Genomic DNA, 16419 nt, shown 5'->3' with positions numbered 1-16419 from the left:
TTCCAATTATTAGAATCATGGAATCATTTAGGTTGGAAAAGACCTTTAAGATCATAAAGTCCAACTGTTAAAGTTCCTGCACCTAAAGCAGCTGTAACTATTTGTTGCTGTCTTCACCTTAGGAAGGGGCAAACAACTTCTTACCTTCTCAGAGGCTTACGTTACTATTTATATTTACATTACAGCCCTACCTAGACCTTCAGGTCACGACAACACTGTTGGTCAAAGCACTATGCAAACGCTGGCAAAAATACAATGCCCCACCATGAAAAGCCTATATCCCAGGACATGCGACATGCAGAAGGAGGGCAGAGAAGGCTGAAGTAAAATTCATTATACATCTTATACTCATTTACAACTTTTCTGCTCATTATAAATCCACAGAAAAAAGTGTTGAAACTCCCCATCTGTGCCTTAAGGTATTAGACAAGGCTCGAGGATGCATCTGGATGATGAGATTGCAGTGGCAACTGCAGGGACTCTGCCTAGGATGCAAATGCAGTTATTATAGCAATAGCTTCTCTGTCAAACACAGCATAGATGTCTTCAGGAGGAAGGGTAAGTCTTTGATTCTATTAGATTCTTAACAAATACATGCTCCCAACAATGTAGCGACAAAATCTCTGAAGTTTTAGAAGCACCTTGATCCATCCTCTAATATTGGGGTTAAAACTAATCACAATCCAGTAAGATTGTATAGTGCACACATACTCTGAAGGCAATCAGATTCCACCCCTGCCCCAAATTGCACAGGCTTGCGGAGAAGGGAAGAAATCAATCAATCATGACAGTACTGCTGTTTGCATATGTTTACTATAATAGAGTTTCTAACGTTTTAGCGGGGCTTTTTTGCCACCAGCTTTTATAGCCACACTACTACGTCATTTTAATTTTCCAAGATTAATAATTAGCTTTCACTGTTATGAAAATATTAACAATCTTGTCCTAATTCCACACAGAGGTCCAATACAACTAACCAGACCTTCTTGTGATACACACTCAAAGAATGCTGTTCAGCCCAGTAAAAGAAGATCACTTGTCAATCAAGAAGTGACAAGTGAGATTGCACGTGTTCGAATACAAGACTTACATCTCCACTTGGTACTTTTTCACAGGAGTTCTGCTTAAAATGGTCTGAGCATAAACCAAAGCTGTGTAGTGAAAAAGGCTGTCATCTGAGGGACCCTTGCACCATTACTGAATAGTTTTGCTTATTAATTGGGCGTCATTCATTGCAGAATTGAATGAGCAAAAGGTACGGGGAGTGGAAGCGTGTAATAATGATCATCTTTAATACTTATCCAAAGTAAGTCCCAGTTAAGATTATATGTGCCCTACCCATCTCTGGAGCAGCTGAGGATAGCCACTAGAAGGAAAATCTACTTGTCCCTCACCAAAACTATGTTGAAGAAAATTCACCTTTCTTGTGAAAACTGCAACAGACTCAAGCCTTGGAGCAAATTTATCTTACTAGATGGAAGAACTTCAGTGCTCATGACCTGCTAGCTCAAAACAAGCAAGGGTATCACTAGTCCATAGCTTTTAAGACATGTCACTGCAAGGCCTATGCTAATGTGATGACTTTTGTCAGAGGTTCTAGCGTATGACCACACAGCTAAATAGCTCCTGACAAGGTTGTCAGACTCTGATCCCAATGCTAGAATACACAGCAGAGGTAGCACACAACTGTCCATATCACACACACTTCAGATTTTAGCTGCTGGCTCAGTAAATCCTCTGCAAAATGACTTCTCAAAAGCTCGGAAGAGGACGTTTGAGCATAACAAGCAATCCAAAGACACCATTTCCCACTGGTATCAGCTTGCAGGGGTGAAAGCCTGCTTTAACATTTAGAGCACACAGGGGCACTAGAGCACTCCATATAAAAAAACCCGCAGAGAATTAAAAAAAAAATCTGTTAGTGCGTACAGTAAATGTTATTTTCCTAGGAATATTTTCAGACAGACGAACCACTGCAGCTGAGTATCTCCAAAAAGAGTGGAATGGGGGAAGGCAGCATTCAGCCCGAAAGAGCTTCACAGTGTGAAATTTTCTTACAGAGATGTGCAAGGACTCTAAGCCATTAAGATCACAGCTATACAGAGAAAGGCCAACTCTTGCATACTGTGCTACAATATCTGCTTGGCCACTGCCACCAGAAGTATTTCCCTCCAACTAAAAGGGCTTCCCAACCCACAACTCCACTGTTGCCTTTCTGCTCAGTTAGAAAGAAACATTAACACACACCAACGAGGCAACACTGAGCAGCTTACCCTGACACTGCCCTTCTAGCTAGACTTCCTCAAAGCGTATCATCTGCAATTCAGACAAAAAAAACCCACAAAAATCAAGAAAAACGTTTTAAAAAGCCAGAAACACTCATTTCAAGTATACAGGAATTAACCTAACAAAAATTGTTTCATGTTATTTTCCTTCTATTATGACCAAATTTAATTTCTACCAAAGCACAGCAGCTATGCAAACCCAAGAAACCATACAAGACTACCAGTTTAAACAGGACACGTAGTAACAGGATTTAGATATTTCTTAATCCAGCCACAAGCCATCTTTTCTAGAACTTAAATGATGGTCTACACAGTAGTCTTAAAAAAAAAAAAAAATCAAAAAAACCCCAAACCAACAACATTTTGTAACCTCTCAGATCTCTGTGTTTAACAGGAAACCTTTAAAAGGAATCTGTTTAACTCAGCACTGCTGATGAAACCGAACAACAACATTTTACTCGCAGCTCAAGAGGGATGTGGTCTAGTTAACCAAAGCTATAGCTCTGCTTTGTCAACTGCTCTGTAATAGCACTGTAATATCCTTTGAGTAGAAGCAGAAGATCCATCTATGTGAGCAAAGTGTAAGAACATTTAGAAAGAAATCGTTAACAGGAGAGCCGAAAACCAGTAGGACTGCTTTCCTTAAAGCAATTGATGCTAAAGAGTAAACTCATTAAGAGTGAAAGGATGAGATGTGGTTTTGCTGTTGTTCAGAAGGGGGCTGCCACATTTTTGCTCAGTAATTCAAACTTAGATTTCAAATTTGTGCCAAGTGCTTTTATTTTTTTAAGAAGAAAACGAAGAAGAATGATTTATATTGTTTTGATTTTCATCACTAAAAATACTTCATAAGCACTAAATACTATGACTACTACAGTAGTAGCAATTAGCAGCTCCATTACGCAATGAAGGATAAAAAGCAGTATGAGCTTGAGAATACAACTCCCGGCTCCCTGCTTGGGTTCAGAGAGCAAAGCCATCACTAGAAGTGCTTTACAGGACCTGATTCTCCCTCTCAGGTATGAGTAATGCGACACAATAATGTTCAGCTATGCCCTCCAAACAAGTAAGTATAATAAAGAAACAGTTTACTTGAAGAGATACAGTCCAATGTACTGATCCACCCCATCACCTCCAGTTCTTCCAAAAAGCCCCGCCTATCACATACACACATCTTTCAGTATGAAATAGTCTCTGCCAGCAACTATCAACCTCATAAATCTTTCTCCCACATCCCCAACTTACTTGATTTCGGTACTCCATTGTTTAAGTGAGAAATTGATGGCACTTGGTTGGACTGGTGCAGGTTGGGAAGCTGCTTGTTCCCCCACCAGGTCTGTAGGAGAAGTCTCCACAGCTAGAATATTTCTAGCTCTCTCTGCTGAAGCATTTTGACTTAGGATACTCAAATCTATTTAAAAAAAAAAAAAGGAGAGAGAGAGAGAAAGAGAGAGAAAAAGAAAAATAGGCAAAACTTTCAGTAAGTAAAAGAATAGTGGCTATATAAAGTAATATACTACTAAGCCCGCTAGTAATGTAGTTAGGGTTTTATTTAAAATTGCAACATAACTTCATAAAACACTCTGTTCAAATGAACTTTAAAAATTGCAAAGTGTTTTCCTCAGTGAGCTCTCACTGCAGCCACATACTTCTGATAACAGGACTCGTGTGATGCTCATGAAACATTATTTCATGAGTGATTTACAATCTCAATTAGTCCATATTGATTCATCTAGCTTAAGCAGCTATAAAGCCATAAAAATTAAGGTGGATTAATTATATTAATCCACAAAAACCCCCTGTAAAACAAGCTCAGTTCTATCAGAACTCCTAAGTCAGGAACAGCATCACAAAAATACTGTGACACAGCTTTCAGGGTGTGCTTCATCCCAAAGAGTTATTCATCCTAAAAGTGACAATGCTGCTGCAAGTCAACGAGCTTTACAGACTTGAGCCAGCTCTGTGGAAATCCAGCCTGGGCATTCCCAGAGCCAAGAACATTCGCACGGGCATTGCAGACACATCAGAGACCTCCTGGATCAGCGAGGACTTATTAGCTCTGGTTAAACTGAACGCAGCTATACCTAAACTCATTCAGCCAAACTCTCTTGTGCACTTCAGCAAATCTACAGATCAGGCACAGGGCCATGCAGACATGCAGCTCAGGCCCAGCACTGCACAGACGCCAGCAAGCTCATGCAGGCTCTGAATGGCTCCAGAGGAGCCAGCCAAGAACTGGCACTAGCCCTGAGCCAGAGCTAATCAAGTCCAGAGGATCTAAGCTGATCCAACAGAGCTAGCCAGGTCTCCAACATACCACACTGTCCAACACTTACTGTATAACCTGTAGTATATATGTTACCTCAGTGTTTCCAATACCCTGGATAGCTTGCTTTCTCCCTCACCCCTCCTCCAGCAGGCAGAGGGAATAGGAAATGCAGAGTATGGAATACACTATGCGTAGCAAAAGCATTATAGGGAAGTGTAAAGTGGTTTACAGCCTTCTACAAACCCTCTGAACAGGCAAGTTTAAAAACAAGCTCAAATATAATTTTCAGGCTCTTCTCTGTATCATTCACAAAGTACTGAACTAGATTAAAAGATTTTGAGAACACTCTCAGACTTGATTCAACAGTTTTATTATAAAGTAACACGCTGGACAGGCTTCTGACTTAAATTATTCTCTGCAGGAAGGGAAAAACCCTGGGAAATCATAATACCCCATTTTATCACTGGTGAGCCTTTGAGTCTTTGTTCTGACAATTACTTGGGACTAGCAGCAAGACCACCTTTAAGCAAGCTGTGCCCTCCAATTACTCAGCAGATGGTTATTTTATTTAGCCCATACTGAAGATCAGAAGTAGAAAGACAGAACATTTTGTGATAAAGAATACCAATACAAAAGATCATTGACGCTACAGATCTCTCAAACCCTTGAAAAATGGTATCTGAAACAGAAGTATATTGTGTCTTCTTTCAGATACAGGTACAAATTACACTGCCTTGACTTATTTTATGAACAGTGCTGATAGAAACTTCTTCAGTGCCTTATCGGCCAAACTAAATTCCAAATTCTTTTTGACCTTGGCTGTATAAACTGAACAAAATTCAGCTAAGATAAGTTAGATAAAACTAACTTTTGATCATATTCACTGTCTAATAAAGGGGAAATACAATACAATAGGTTTCAACTAAAAAACAACAAAAAAAATCACACACAACCCTAAAAAAAAACCACCACACAACCCACACCAAAAACTTATAGGCACCCAAAACCTGGCTGGAATACTAACGTTCTGCTTTCATACTTAAAACTTATTTCATCTTCTACCTGTATGATTTATATGTATCGCTTCATAGTATAGCCCAGGTAAATACCTTACTCAAGAGCTGAATTTCTAATAAATGCATTTCCTCTGACAGACATGCTAATCAGTTTGGCTGAATCTTCTCTGACTTCCTGAGGTTGCTCATTGTACATGATCCCCTGCTTACACCAGCCAGCTGATGGGTTAGAGATATGGACTACAGAGCAGATAAAGCACAACAATGTAATGTGGTTGCTAATATAATCACCACAAAAAAAAAAATCTTGTTTTTAAACTTATTTCAAAACACAACTATCTTATAAACACAACATACCATTTTTTTATTCATGCAAATTCCTTAAGACTTAAGGAATAGCATAACTAAGAACTGAAATTATAAAAACTACATTAACATTCAATCAATTCCAAGAAAAAAAAAATCCCATATCCTATAAAGAATAAATAATTTATTTGACTTCCATGGTAGTAAGGCAGCTCCATGACAAATCCTACAAAATTATTTTTGTAACATTAGCTTTCCCACAGCCCACTTCGAAAAATACTTTAAAATATTTTTCACTACCTTGAATATTCTTAAGAACGTGTCAAGCCTGATCCATAAAGCAGTACCTTAGCTTTACCTACGTTCCAGTTAAAATCTCTAAACTGGGGCAGGGGGGGAAAGGATGACAGGACGAAACAGGCAGGACTACAGTGAGCGATTTTGTTTCTGGACTGAAGACAGACTACTTCCCCATTTAAAACATTAGTGACAGCATCTGTACTCAAGCACTAGCAAAACAAAACAATTTCTATGCTCCAGTATAAAGCACATCATCAAATGTGCATTCACTTTTTTAAGAAAAAACCCACAAGACACAGATCTTAGTCATCAACATGGAATCAGAGCCTTAGAGTCTCCAAACCTTTGGAGTACTTGTTTAAAAAAAAGAAACAATCATCAATCATTCAGGCTCTTTGCACTTTCCCCAGCAGAAATCCCTACTTAAACACTTCAGTTGATGATAAAGTCATCATTGTGATCTGTCCTCAAAAATGAGATACTCTAGATGCAGTTTCAAATTAAACATAACGCAGTTTAACTGCAGGCTGTCCCTGAAAGGGATGGGTCTACTCAGCCTATGCATTTTATCTTGACGTTCCTTTCACTGGACTTAATTATTATTAAAAAAAAAATAAAAAATCACACAAATTGGTTCAGCTTGCTGATCCAGAAAACACCCAACAATTTACAAGAAAGGAAACTACCGGATCAGTGATCTAAAGTGACTGGATTACGATTGCTAGATCTGATGCAGAAGAGGAGTGAGGGAACAGTACCTACACAGACTGCTGTGACAGCAGGTTAATTTCACATTGTACCTAAGCTCTGAGGGAAGTAGCACAAACAAGAAAGAACAGAAATTTGGGGCCAAGTTGCATATTATAGTTGATCTGATCTGACAGTCTGCTGACAAAAGAGGGCAGTCCTGCCTACTCCTTTACTCTGCCTTCCCCTATTTAGCTGTTTGTCCCCTCCCTTCCATCAGCTCTGGAAGTCACCTGATTGCACAGTAAATATGTTCCGTTCATTAATCTAGCAGAAAAAAAAACCCTTCTTTTTTCACAAACTTTTGAACTCAACCAACTCAGCACAGAGTCAGACAAACACCACAAAACTCAAAAAGGGAGACTGCAGAGCAGAGAATGAGAGGCTGAAGGTACAAAGGCAAAGGTTAGAAAGAGCAAAAGCCTGTTACCCTTCCCAACACCTGCAGGCTGGTAGATCTTTGCACACCAACACTTAGGTTCTTGCAGCATATGGTTTGACACACTGCTAACCAGACTGTCTGCTGCCAGAAAGGTGGTCTCAAACCATCCCACTTTGCATTCCCAACAATTCTCTTGAGCTAAACCTGGCACTTACCTATCCCTACAGTAAACCACTTCAGGAAGCTACACTGGCCAAAAACTAACCCGGAGAAAAAGATGTTTCCTGCTAGTTGCACTCCCTGCTCTAGCATAAAGAAGGGTGAGACAAGCACCAGTGCTAGATCAAGGGAGAGAGCTGGGCATTTCTTTAAGTAGTGACTAGCTGTTAGATTGGCGTAGCCGCAACATCAAGCTGAACCCCTACGAAAAAAACGTACTCTCAAGCCAGCTGTGGTTGAGCAAGCAGCCACAAGCAGACTGCTCTCAAATGAAAGCAGTAAACTGGGTTAGAGGACAATACTGCAGCATGGGATCTGAACTGGGGGAGGGGAGAGCGGGGCGGGGAATAAGACAGCTTAACATGTCAGGTTTTACAGTATGAGCAAATTTAAATCAACACAATATAAAATCTGTTGATGAAATATGTCTGACCTCAAGACTCTGTTTAAACCCAGAAGAGCTTTACTAACATGTCTGACTTGGCAGAGAACAGGATTGTACTCAGTCTTACTTATGGATAACAGAAATCAGCAAGCAATCCATTTCTGTAATGATTCAGGAATAAAACAATTCAGAAGTGCCTGAGCAATGTAGTAAAAAAACCACGCAGAATAACTTTGTATAATGCACTGATACATTTCTATAACTCTGACGCTAATCTAAAATTACATTTTGCTTGGCTAACGGTATTAAGGAGACTGAATTTCACTTATGTAGTATCAGTGCAAACTGTCTTCCAGTTTTAAAAGGCAGGAAATTTTTTATCACAGTCAGATAGATCCACCACACCATACTTTTCTGCGAACAAAGGACAGTCATTCAGAATGCAAAATATACCTTTTCCCATTAAAAATGGGAGTTTACATCTCAGGATACTTAACGCACTAAGCTTTTAAGATATTACAACCACTAAAAGACAACTTACCTAACCTAAACCATACTTTGCCGCTTACTGAAACCTAGCCATAGGACCACTCCGTTTTACTTGATTTTTAATATTTGTTTTTAAAGAAATCAACAGGTTTTGTAAGAGATATCAAATCACATATAAAATTACATTTACATTAAATAATTTTAGCATCATCACACACAAAGTTTACATAGTTACTCAATAACAAGATGTGACAAAAAACTTCCTAAGACTGTTCTCTACCCCAGTGCTATGCCTTGTACTGATTAACTGACACTTGCATTAACATGCATTCTGTTTTTACTCAAATTTTCAACCTACCAGGGCTGTCTTTGGCAACAAGACCTTTGGAAAAGTCACTTGGTGTAGGGGAAGTTCGGCTGTCCCTTTTTGCTGCATCAAGGTTGTTACAATATTCCCACCTCTTCTGCTGAAGTTCCTGAAGCCAGTACGTCATATCCTGACGAGTTGCAGCCTACAACACAAAGAAACAGACCACTGATGAGATCGCTGCGTGTCTTTGGTATACGAATACAATAATTCCAAGTGCAATAAAAAAACAACCCAGTAATTAGCAGACCAGCAAGGTATCATCACACAAAACCAATATGATTTAAAACAAATAACCACGAACGTACTAGGTGCACCTTGTGCACACATACGCATCCCTGACTTTCATGCCCAATCCATTTTCCATTAGAAGTAGTCACATGCATTTTTCTTCCCCTCCAGTTTTACACTCAAACATTAGAAAAACGCAGCAGCAGCATCTTGTATTTTACACACAAAGCATTGTTTAAATATATAACTACAAATCTGTATTATGAAAAATGGTCCCATACACACTCAGGAAGATTCCCATTTCCTTTTTTTAACTTTATTACCAGCAGAAACCAACAAATTAATAATTTTTTGTAACGCCTCCTACTTAAATGACTAAACCTACATACTGTATTACTTGATGATCCCCTGAGCTACCTAACTTCTATAGAAAGGGCATATTTAAAATAAAAAAAAAACACCAACACGAATATTTAATCCACAAGCCTACAGTCATGAATGTGAATAGGTAATAAGTGAGCAAGAATTCAAACACATCTTTAAGCTTCAGTAAGTATCACAGCTATAAGAGTCATTTCAAAGCATGCCAACTGACAATCTACAAATATCAGCAAAGGACCAAGTGACAGTAACTGACATTGCAGGTGCTCACTTGGAAGAGTCATTTTTATTCCAACATACATCCTCAGCCACCAGCCTAGAACAAGCACAGACACAAGTAACACTGTGTGTTCAGGAACAAGAAGCTAACGCTTGTGAAGAGAGACTCACCTAAGTCCTCCGGCTTGTAAGCACACAGAGTGCTTACATTTCAGCCAGTCTTTCTCCTATCTTCTCCCACAGTGCTTGGTGGCATTATCAACGAGAAACCCTCATTACTTGAGCAAATGACTGTGTTGACTCTTTAAAGACATCTTAATTTTAAACAGCTTCCTGCTCTGTTTATCACAACTGAGGAGGGTTCCTGTGCAGGTCATAGCTGCAGAAGAATGCAGAGCAACAAACAACACAGGTTTCCTTACAAAGGAAGTACAGTAAGTGCTGCATAAAGCACATAAATGGCACAGATTTGTCTTCATTTTTGATGTGAGAACACGTTTGGTCTAGTCAAACTGAAGATCCATTTACCATCACATTTTGACCCTGAGAGCAGCTAATTACAGGACAGAGCATAAGCAATATGGCAAACAAGGACTGATGCTTCCCCAGGGTGCTCTCCCTGGCTCAGCAATCTGCCATCTTAGTGTTTAGCAATCACAGAGATAGCTTTTTATTTTACAGTTTGGCTTTTTGTACCCGTATGAGCTTTAACATCCACAACATCCTACAGCAAATGGCTCCAAAGCACTGTGCAAGGAAGTTAATCAGAAGACAGACACAGTTATTCCTGGAGCTGCTGCTCTAGTTCCTCTCAGTACATCATACAGATAAGAAGACATAAGATACATAAATCAAGTAAACATTCATAAATCAAATCAAGTAGTGATATAAGAGGACACTGCAGGTTCACTTTTCTCAGTTGGTAAGAAAGATATGTAAGCAAGTTATTTCTAATCTGAAATGGAAATTAGTTTCCTATATTTATTCTTCCTTGCTCACAGGAAACTGGAGGAAAACATTTCCCTCATAAAAAAGACATGGAAAAAGAATAGTTTAGAAGTGTCTACGAGGTTTCTCAGAAGGTGTCAAAGAACTGGACACTGGGAAATGTCAATCCACACAGCCATCACCGGCAGTTTTGGAATGACCACAGCAGCAGGCTTTAACTCTACAGACTCCGGTCACTTTTTGCAGAGAATAAATATCTCCCCTTCTATTTCTAGCACAAAAGTATTTCCTTTGGAGTTTTAAACCAGTGGCAAGTCTTCATTTCCGGTAAATTTGAGAGCCTACATTCCCTTTAGATAGACTTGCACACAGGCCTTGTAAAGCAATGTTTTACTGTGCTCCAGCAGAAAACCACCAAGAATTCAAAGAGCTTCCACTAACACAGGATGTAGTACTTAAGTGGTTCGCTTTGCTACCACAACACAGCTAATGAAGCAGTTCACCTGGAGTCAATCTAAGTTACACCTACAATTAACTTCTGCCCATGACTAGTTCAACCCAAACAGCCTTTCTCACAATTTGTCCTGTTATCCTCTCCCCAACAGTCTTTAGAAAATCATGAATTGATTTTATTGGAGCTGCTCCTTGTTATTGCTTTTAAATTCCCAACTGCACTTGTTCTCTGCTGAGCAGCACACACACATCCTCAGTTTCCAAGTGATGTCATTGTTACACATTGGGTCAGTTAGCAGTTATGGTCCTTCAATGTAAAACAGGACAGCGAAGCAGTACAAGTTTCTCACTAACCTATTTTAAGTAATTTTCCCACTAATTACTCAGTACCCTGCTGCTGCACCCTGCCTGTTACTTTGTCTTCCTTCCTTCACGTACACAGTCTTCCTTTTCTTATGGAGTTTTCCACTCCCTTTGAACAGTTTTTTTGCTGAGTTTATACAGACATCTTAATTATTTACTTTACAAGTAAAAGAGTATCCTGAGAATCTCTGTTAAGATGAGTTTTGTTTAAACAAAATTAATCTTTGAAGCCGGTTGTTTGAAATGGACTTTTTTATTTCTAAAACCACACATAGATTATTTTAAGTCTCCCTCTTCCCCTACTCCTAAACAAAAGACAAATTTGCCAACTTTTTTTTAATTCACTTTACCCATCAAAGAAAGGAACAACTCCATGCCTGCCCCATTTCTCATGGCTTCTCTGAGTATTTGGCTACTGCCCACCATGAGAGACAGAACATTTAACTAGGTGCAGCGTCAATCAGATCTCACAAAAAATCCTTATTTGTACTAAACTATTGCGTGGCTCTGCAGTAAAAAAGAACCTTAGCTAGTCACATTCTAATGGAGGCATTTCTGTGAGAAGAAAAACCACCATAAATGTCATCTGAACTGGTGCAAGACAAGGAATCACTATTGCAAACTTACAAGCAACAGTAGCAACAAAAGACGCTCTAAGTGGAGAGACATACAGTCCCATGTATTTTTCAACATAAATTTACTTAAAACCATTCCCCTGTATTCTCCCACTAAGGATGCTGCAAGGACTGCCTTCTTCTGAAGCACACATGACACAAACAGAATTATTTGGGGAAAACAATGACCCAGTGGCATCCTCTACCTGGACCTACTGCTAGAACATGTACGCCAACGTGAAACACTTTCAGGAAGAATCCAAAGAACTGCAACAAGCAGACCTGCATTTTGAGGAAACCCGTGAAAATTCTTGCTACAATCCTTTTCTGAACACAGACAAACTCTCTCTCAAGCTTTTTGTAAAAGGGAACATCACAGAAAGTTTGCAGTTCTTAAGATTTACTAATCCTGCTGTGCTTAGCCAATTTGGAGCCAGATGGCTTTTTTTGGAGTGCAGCCCAATTTTTAATTAAAGCACTGCAACCACTAACCAGCAAAGTTAAAAAAAAAAAAAAAGGATCAGCTCAGAAAACAAATCACCTTCACTGCTGAGATACTTTCTAAGCTGAGTTAGGTCCTAAGGCAATACTATTTAAACTTGAGCACCCCATTATTAATCACTGCCACATCGTTAAAACATTATTGACAAATTAGATTAAAAGCTTCTAAATAATTCTAATTTCAGCAAGTTTGGTGCCCACGACTTTCAAGGATCGGGGCTCCAAAATCTGCAGTGTCTGGAATGCTTACTACTTGGCCAATAACCCAGAAAGGTTTTTTTTTTTTCTTTAAGAAGTCTGTGCAATTTCTGTTCCACTCCTGTCCCAATTCACCACTGTTCACAAAGAAGTCATCCGCACATAAGTGACTAGACACACAGTCTGTCATCACTAGCCAGTGTTTCTTTGTTTCAAAAGCAAGTGAACTGTGTCATTACAAGACACTGCTTTAAAAATAAATGAGAAATTACCCCTTTGTTCATTTATATATATTCATAATGCTAATTCTTTTCTCCCTTAATGACAGACCTCACTGTGCAAACACAGGCAAATATTCACTTGACTGTATTACCAGCATGCTGTGTTACAGCAAGTATTCGCAGGATCAGGTCCTTCCATGAAAATATTCTCAAACATAATCTATACATAATTCATTAAGTACACAATTTTCGCTGCTTCTTCACCTGAAGTGATGGTACCTGTTATGTATTTTAAATGGAAAAGCTTTTTACACACACTTAGCTGCTTCTTCTAATATACTTTAACTGTTGGAAATATATAGAAAAGCTACAATCATGCCAGTGTCAGGTTGGTTATCTACATTTCTAAATTACGAAAAATTTGCCTCTTTTGCTGTAAAGGCTACAGTACATTTTTCCAAAAATTGTTATCAAACTGAGAAACAAGCCCCAAGTATATCATACAGTCCTCAGCTCCCATTAAATGACAAAGACCGGGCAATCCAGATGATGAAATCATTACACTAGCAAAAAGCTAAGGCATTATGTAGAAATAATGCATTCCTCAACAGCGCCATTATTTCAATCTGGAATTCCAGTTGCTGATTTCTTACGGCTCTTCCCAGCTTATAATACTGAATGGGAAAGACCAGACCACGAGATCTGGAAATTTTGAACAAGCAGCAAATTGAGGAAAACAAGGCATGTGAGTTAGAGGGTAAAGACTATATTTGACTTGACTTTATTCCTCGTGCTCTGTGTGTAATGTGTTCTTGATAGATTAAATCACGTTTGTGTTCAACAGGGGCTAGATCAGTCGGGGGGGGGGGGGACTGGGGTTGGTTTGTTTTTTTTTTTTTTTTTTGATTTAACATCTTGAATTAATTCTTAATTCTGTTTCTACCTAATTTAGCTGAAATATGTTTTTAAAGGCCTTAAAGAACCATCCTGTTGGGTAGAAGCAAATTAATTCCAGCTGCAAAAGTCTTATCCCTCAGTGAATCACATGGCCACAGAAGGCCAGCTTGTCCTACAATAACCCTCAAGATTTTCATTAATTCCTTATTTATTATATAAATACCTATAATGTAATAGCATTTTTATGGACCATCACTTGGCCACTTAGGACAAGCATCATAACAATACAAGAGGTAGAAGATACAAAATTATTTTTTTCTGCTAATGACAGAAATGACCTTGGCTTCCTTAACTGTGACCTTTTCTCAATCCCCATAAGGGAAACATGAAGAGAGCTCCAATCCACACAGGTTCTTTCCTAGAGAGTACAGGAGAAAAATAAATACAAAAAGTATGGGCAGAGCAGTAACATCACGGCTTAAAAGATCCCAAGAAAAACTTGAAAAAGGAAACCCCCTGTTCCTTACGCTTGTGCGTTGGTGTTCAGTACGATTTGTATCTTCGTGACTGCAGAAGACACCCGAGGCTGCTGCTGGAGTACTGTTTGACAAACTAGTTACTTATTACACAGGTGGCATATACGATTTCTCACTATAATCCTAACCATAAATTAGATGTTTCTCAACAAAGGCCCTCCTATTCAAAGAGGATCCTCAGAACAAAACATGCTTTATGTATTTTTCTGGAGATTTCCACATAAAAATCACTAGATACTAATTAAAAACAAACAAAACCCCTCAAACTATCAAAAATCAAAGCTTACACCAAGTCTTCTGGAACATAAACACTCAGGCTATAAAGGCAGATTCACGGAAAGCCATGAAAACTTTGCTTACAGCTGTACAAAGAAAAAGGTAGTTTTTACACAGGACTGCATGCAAAACTGCTGATTACACTGCTTTTCCTTAACCAAACATAGTTAAAATGACCATATTAGTTTTCCAGTTAAATAACATGCTTATTCTTTAGTAAACGATTACTTGACATTTATATTTATCAGAACAGAATACTGAAGAGCTTTATCGTGCTCTACAATCTCAGCATTTATTATCATTGCTCAGGTCTCAACTGTTAAATAAGTGTGTAAGAAAGATCTTTTCCAATATTCAATAGGAAGTTCTGCTGGTTTACTTTAATAGCTTTATGGATTATACTCTAATATTAAGGATCTTGATAAAAAAGAACGCAGTTCACATGAAAACTCACACTCAATGCACAAGAACATTCCTTGTGGGAAATATATGCCTTAATAACCATCAAGAATAATGGATACTCAGGAGAATTTATTTCTTCTTTATTGAGTGGAACTGGTTTCCTTGGGTTTTTTTTCCCCTAGGTGTGACAATAAATGAAAGACAGGTAAAAAAATCCTAACATTTACCTCTCATCCCAGGAAAAGCGCGAGTCCTTGCAAAGACAATGCGATAAGCAGCCTCTGCTAGCATCAGGAAACAATTCTGCCTCCTCCTCTTCCTTCCTCCCAAAGCAGTCTAGATGAAGACTTTTGCCATACATCATCTTTTCAGAATTAACACCCCAAAAGCGAAAACCAGGCACTCCCCCTCAACTTCGAAGACCACAACCCACCAGATTTCCTTGGAGGTCTTTTTTCCACACAGGCGTTTCCAGAGAACCCGCTCAGCCAAGCCCGCCCGCCCACCCCCGACCGTGCTCACCAGCAGCATTTTCTTCCCCTTCAGAAGAGCTCTTCAAAACCAAAATCATCAGGAAAAATCAAAAAACTAACGCTAGGCAGAGCCTGGTACTGCTGGTCTACTCTGCGTTTGCGAAGTACTACTTCTCTTCCTCTGAGAAGACACACGAAGCGCAGCGGCGGGCTGTCCCCCTTGGCGGCGCACCCAGGCAGGTCCCCGCCGCGCTCTGCGGGCACCGGGAGGGCGCCCGAGCCCGCGGGGCAGCGAGCCGGCCCGCCCCAGCCCCAGCCCCAGCCCCCCCCGGCGGGGCCGCCGCGGCGCTGAGGGGACGGGGGAGGGCCCCCGCCCGCCGGCGGGCCTACCTTGAGCACGGCGACGGCGCCGTTGGGGCTGTGCACCTCGAAGGCGGCGGCCTCGTCCCCCGCGGCGGCGGCGGCGCCGGCCTCGGGTTGGTGGTAGCTGAAGCAGGCGGAGGCGATGTCGAGGTGCCCGAGGGGCAGCGCCTCCTGCGGCCCCTTGAAGTAGTAGAGGTAGCAGCGGCGGGGGTCGAAGACGAACCAGCGGCTGCGGAAGCCGCGCAGCGGGCCCTTGCCCGACAGCTTCTGCAGGTACCCGCAGAGCTTGGGGGTGCCGGCGCCGGCCTGCTCCCCCGCCGGGCCCTCCTCCCCCTCCGAGCCCGCCGCCGGCATCGCCTCGCCTCGCCCCGCCGCGGACGCGGCCTCACCCGCCGCGCAGGGAACCGGCTCAGCCCGCGCCGCGCCGCCTCACGGGACTTGTAGTGCGGCCGCCGCGGCCCGCCCCGGCCCGCCGCCGCTCCCCGCGCCCCCGCCCGCGGGCAGAGCCGAAGGCGCGGGGCCGCCCCGCCCCAGCTGCCGAGCGCGGCCCCGCCGCCCGCCGGGACAGCGGGGACGGA

The 16419-nt window shown here is 40.9% G+C and overlaps 1 protein-coding gene across 1 annotated transcript in view; it reads right to left on the bottom strand.

Moving 5' to 3' along the window:
- The window catches only part of TBC1D2B (TBC1 domain family member 2B), a 36133-nt gene extending 19938 nt beyond the window's left edge, over positions 1-16195 (bottom strand). The window contains exons 1-3 of the mRNA XM_059823869.1: positions 15869-16195; positions 8757-8910; positions 3531-3696 (exon numbers count right to left, since the gene is read on the bottom strand). Of these exons, the coding sequence (XP_059679852.1) occupies positions 3531-3696; positions 8757-8910; positions 15869-16195 (647 nt within the window). The remainder of the gene's footprint in view (positions 1-3530; positions 3697-8756; positions 8911-15868) is intronic.
- Between the last annotated feature and the right edge of the window lie 224 nt (positions 16196-16419).

This window comes from Gavia stellata, chromosome 13 (assembly GCF_030936135.1).
Source record: "Gavia stellata isolate bGavSte3 chromosome 13, bGavSte3.hap2, whole genome shotgun sequence".
Lineage (NCBI taxonomy): Eukaryota > Metazoa > Chordata > Aves > Gaviiformes > Gaviidae > Gavia > Gavia stellata.
Note: the sequence above shows the minus strand (reverse complement) of the source record. Positions and strands in the feature narration are given on the sequence as shown.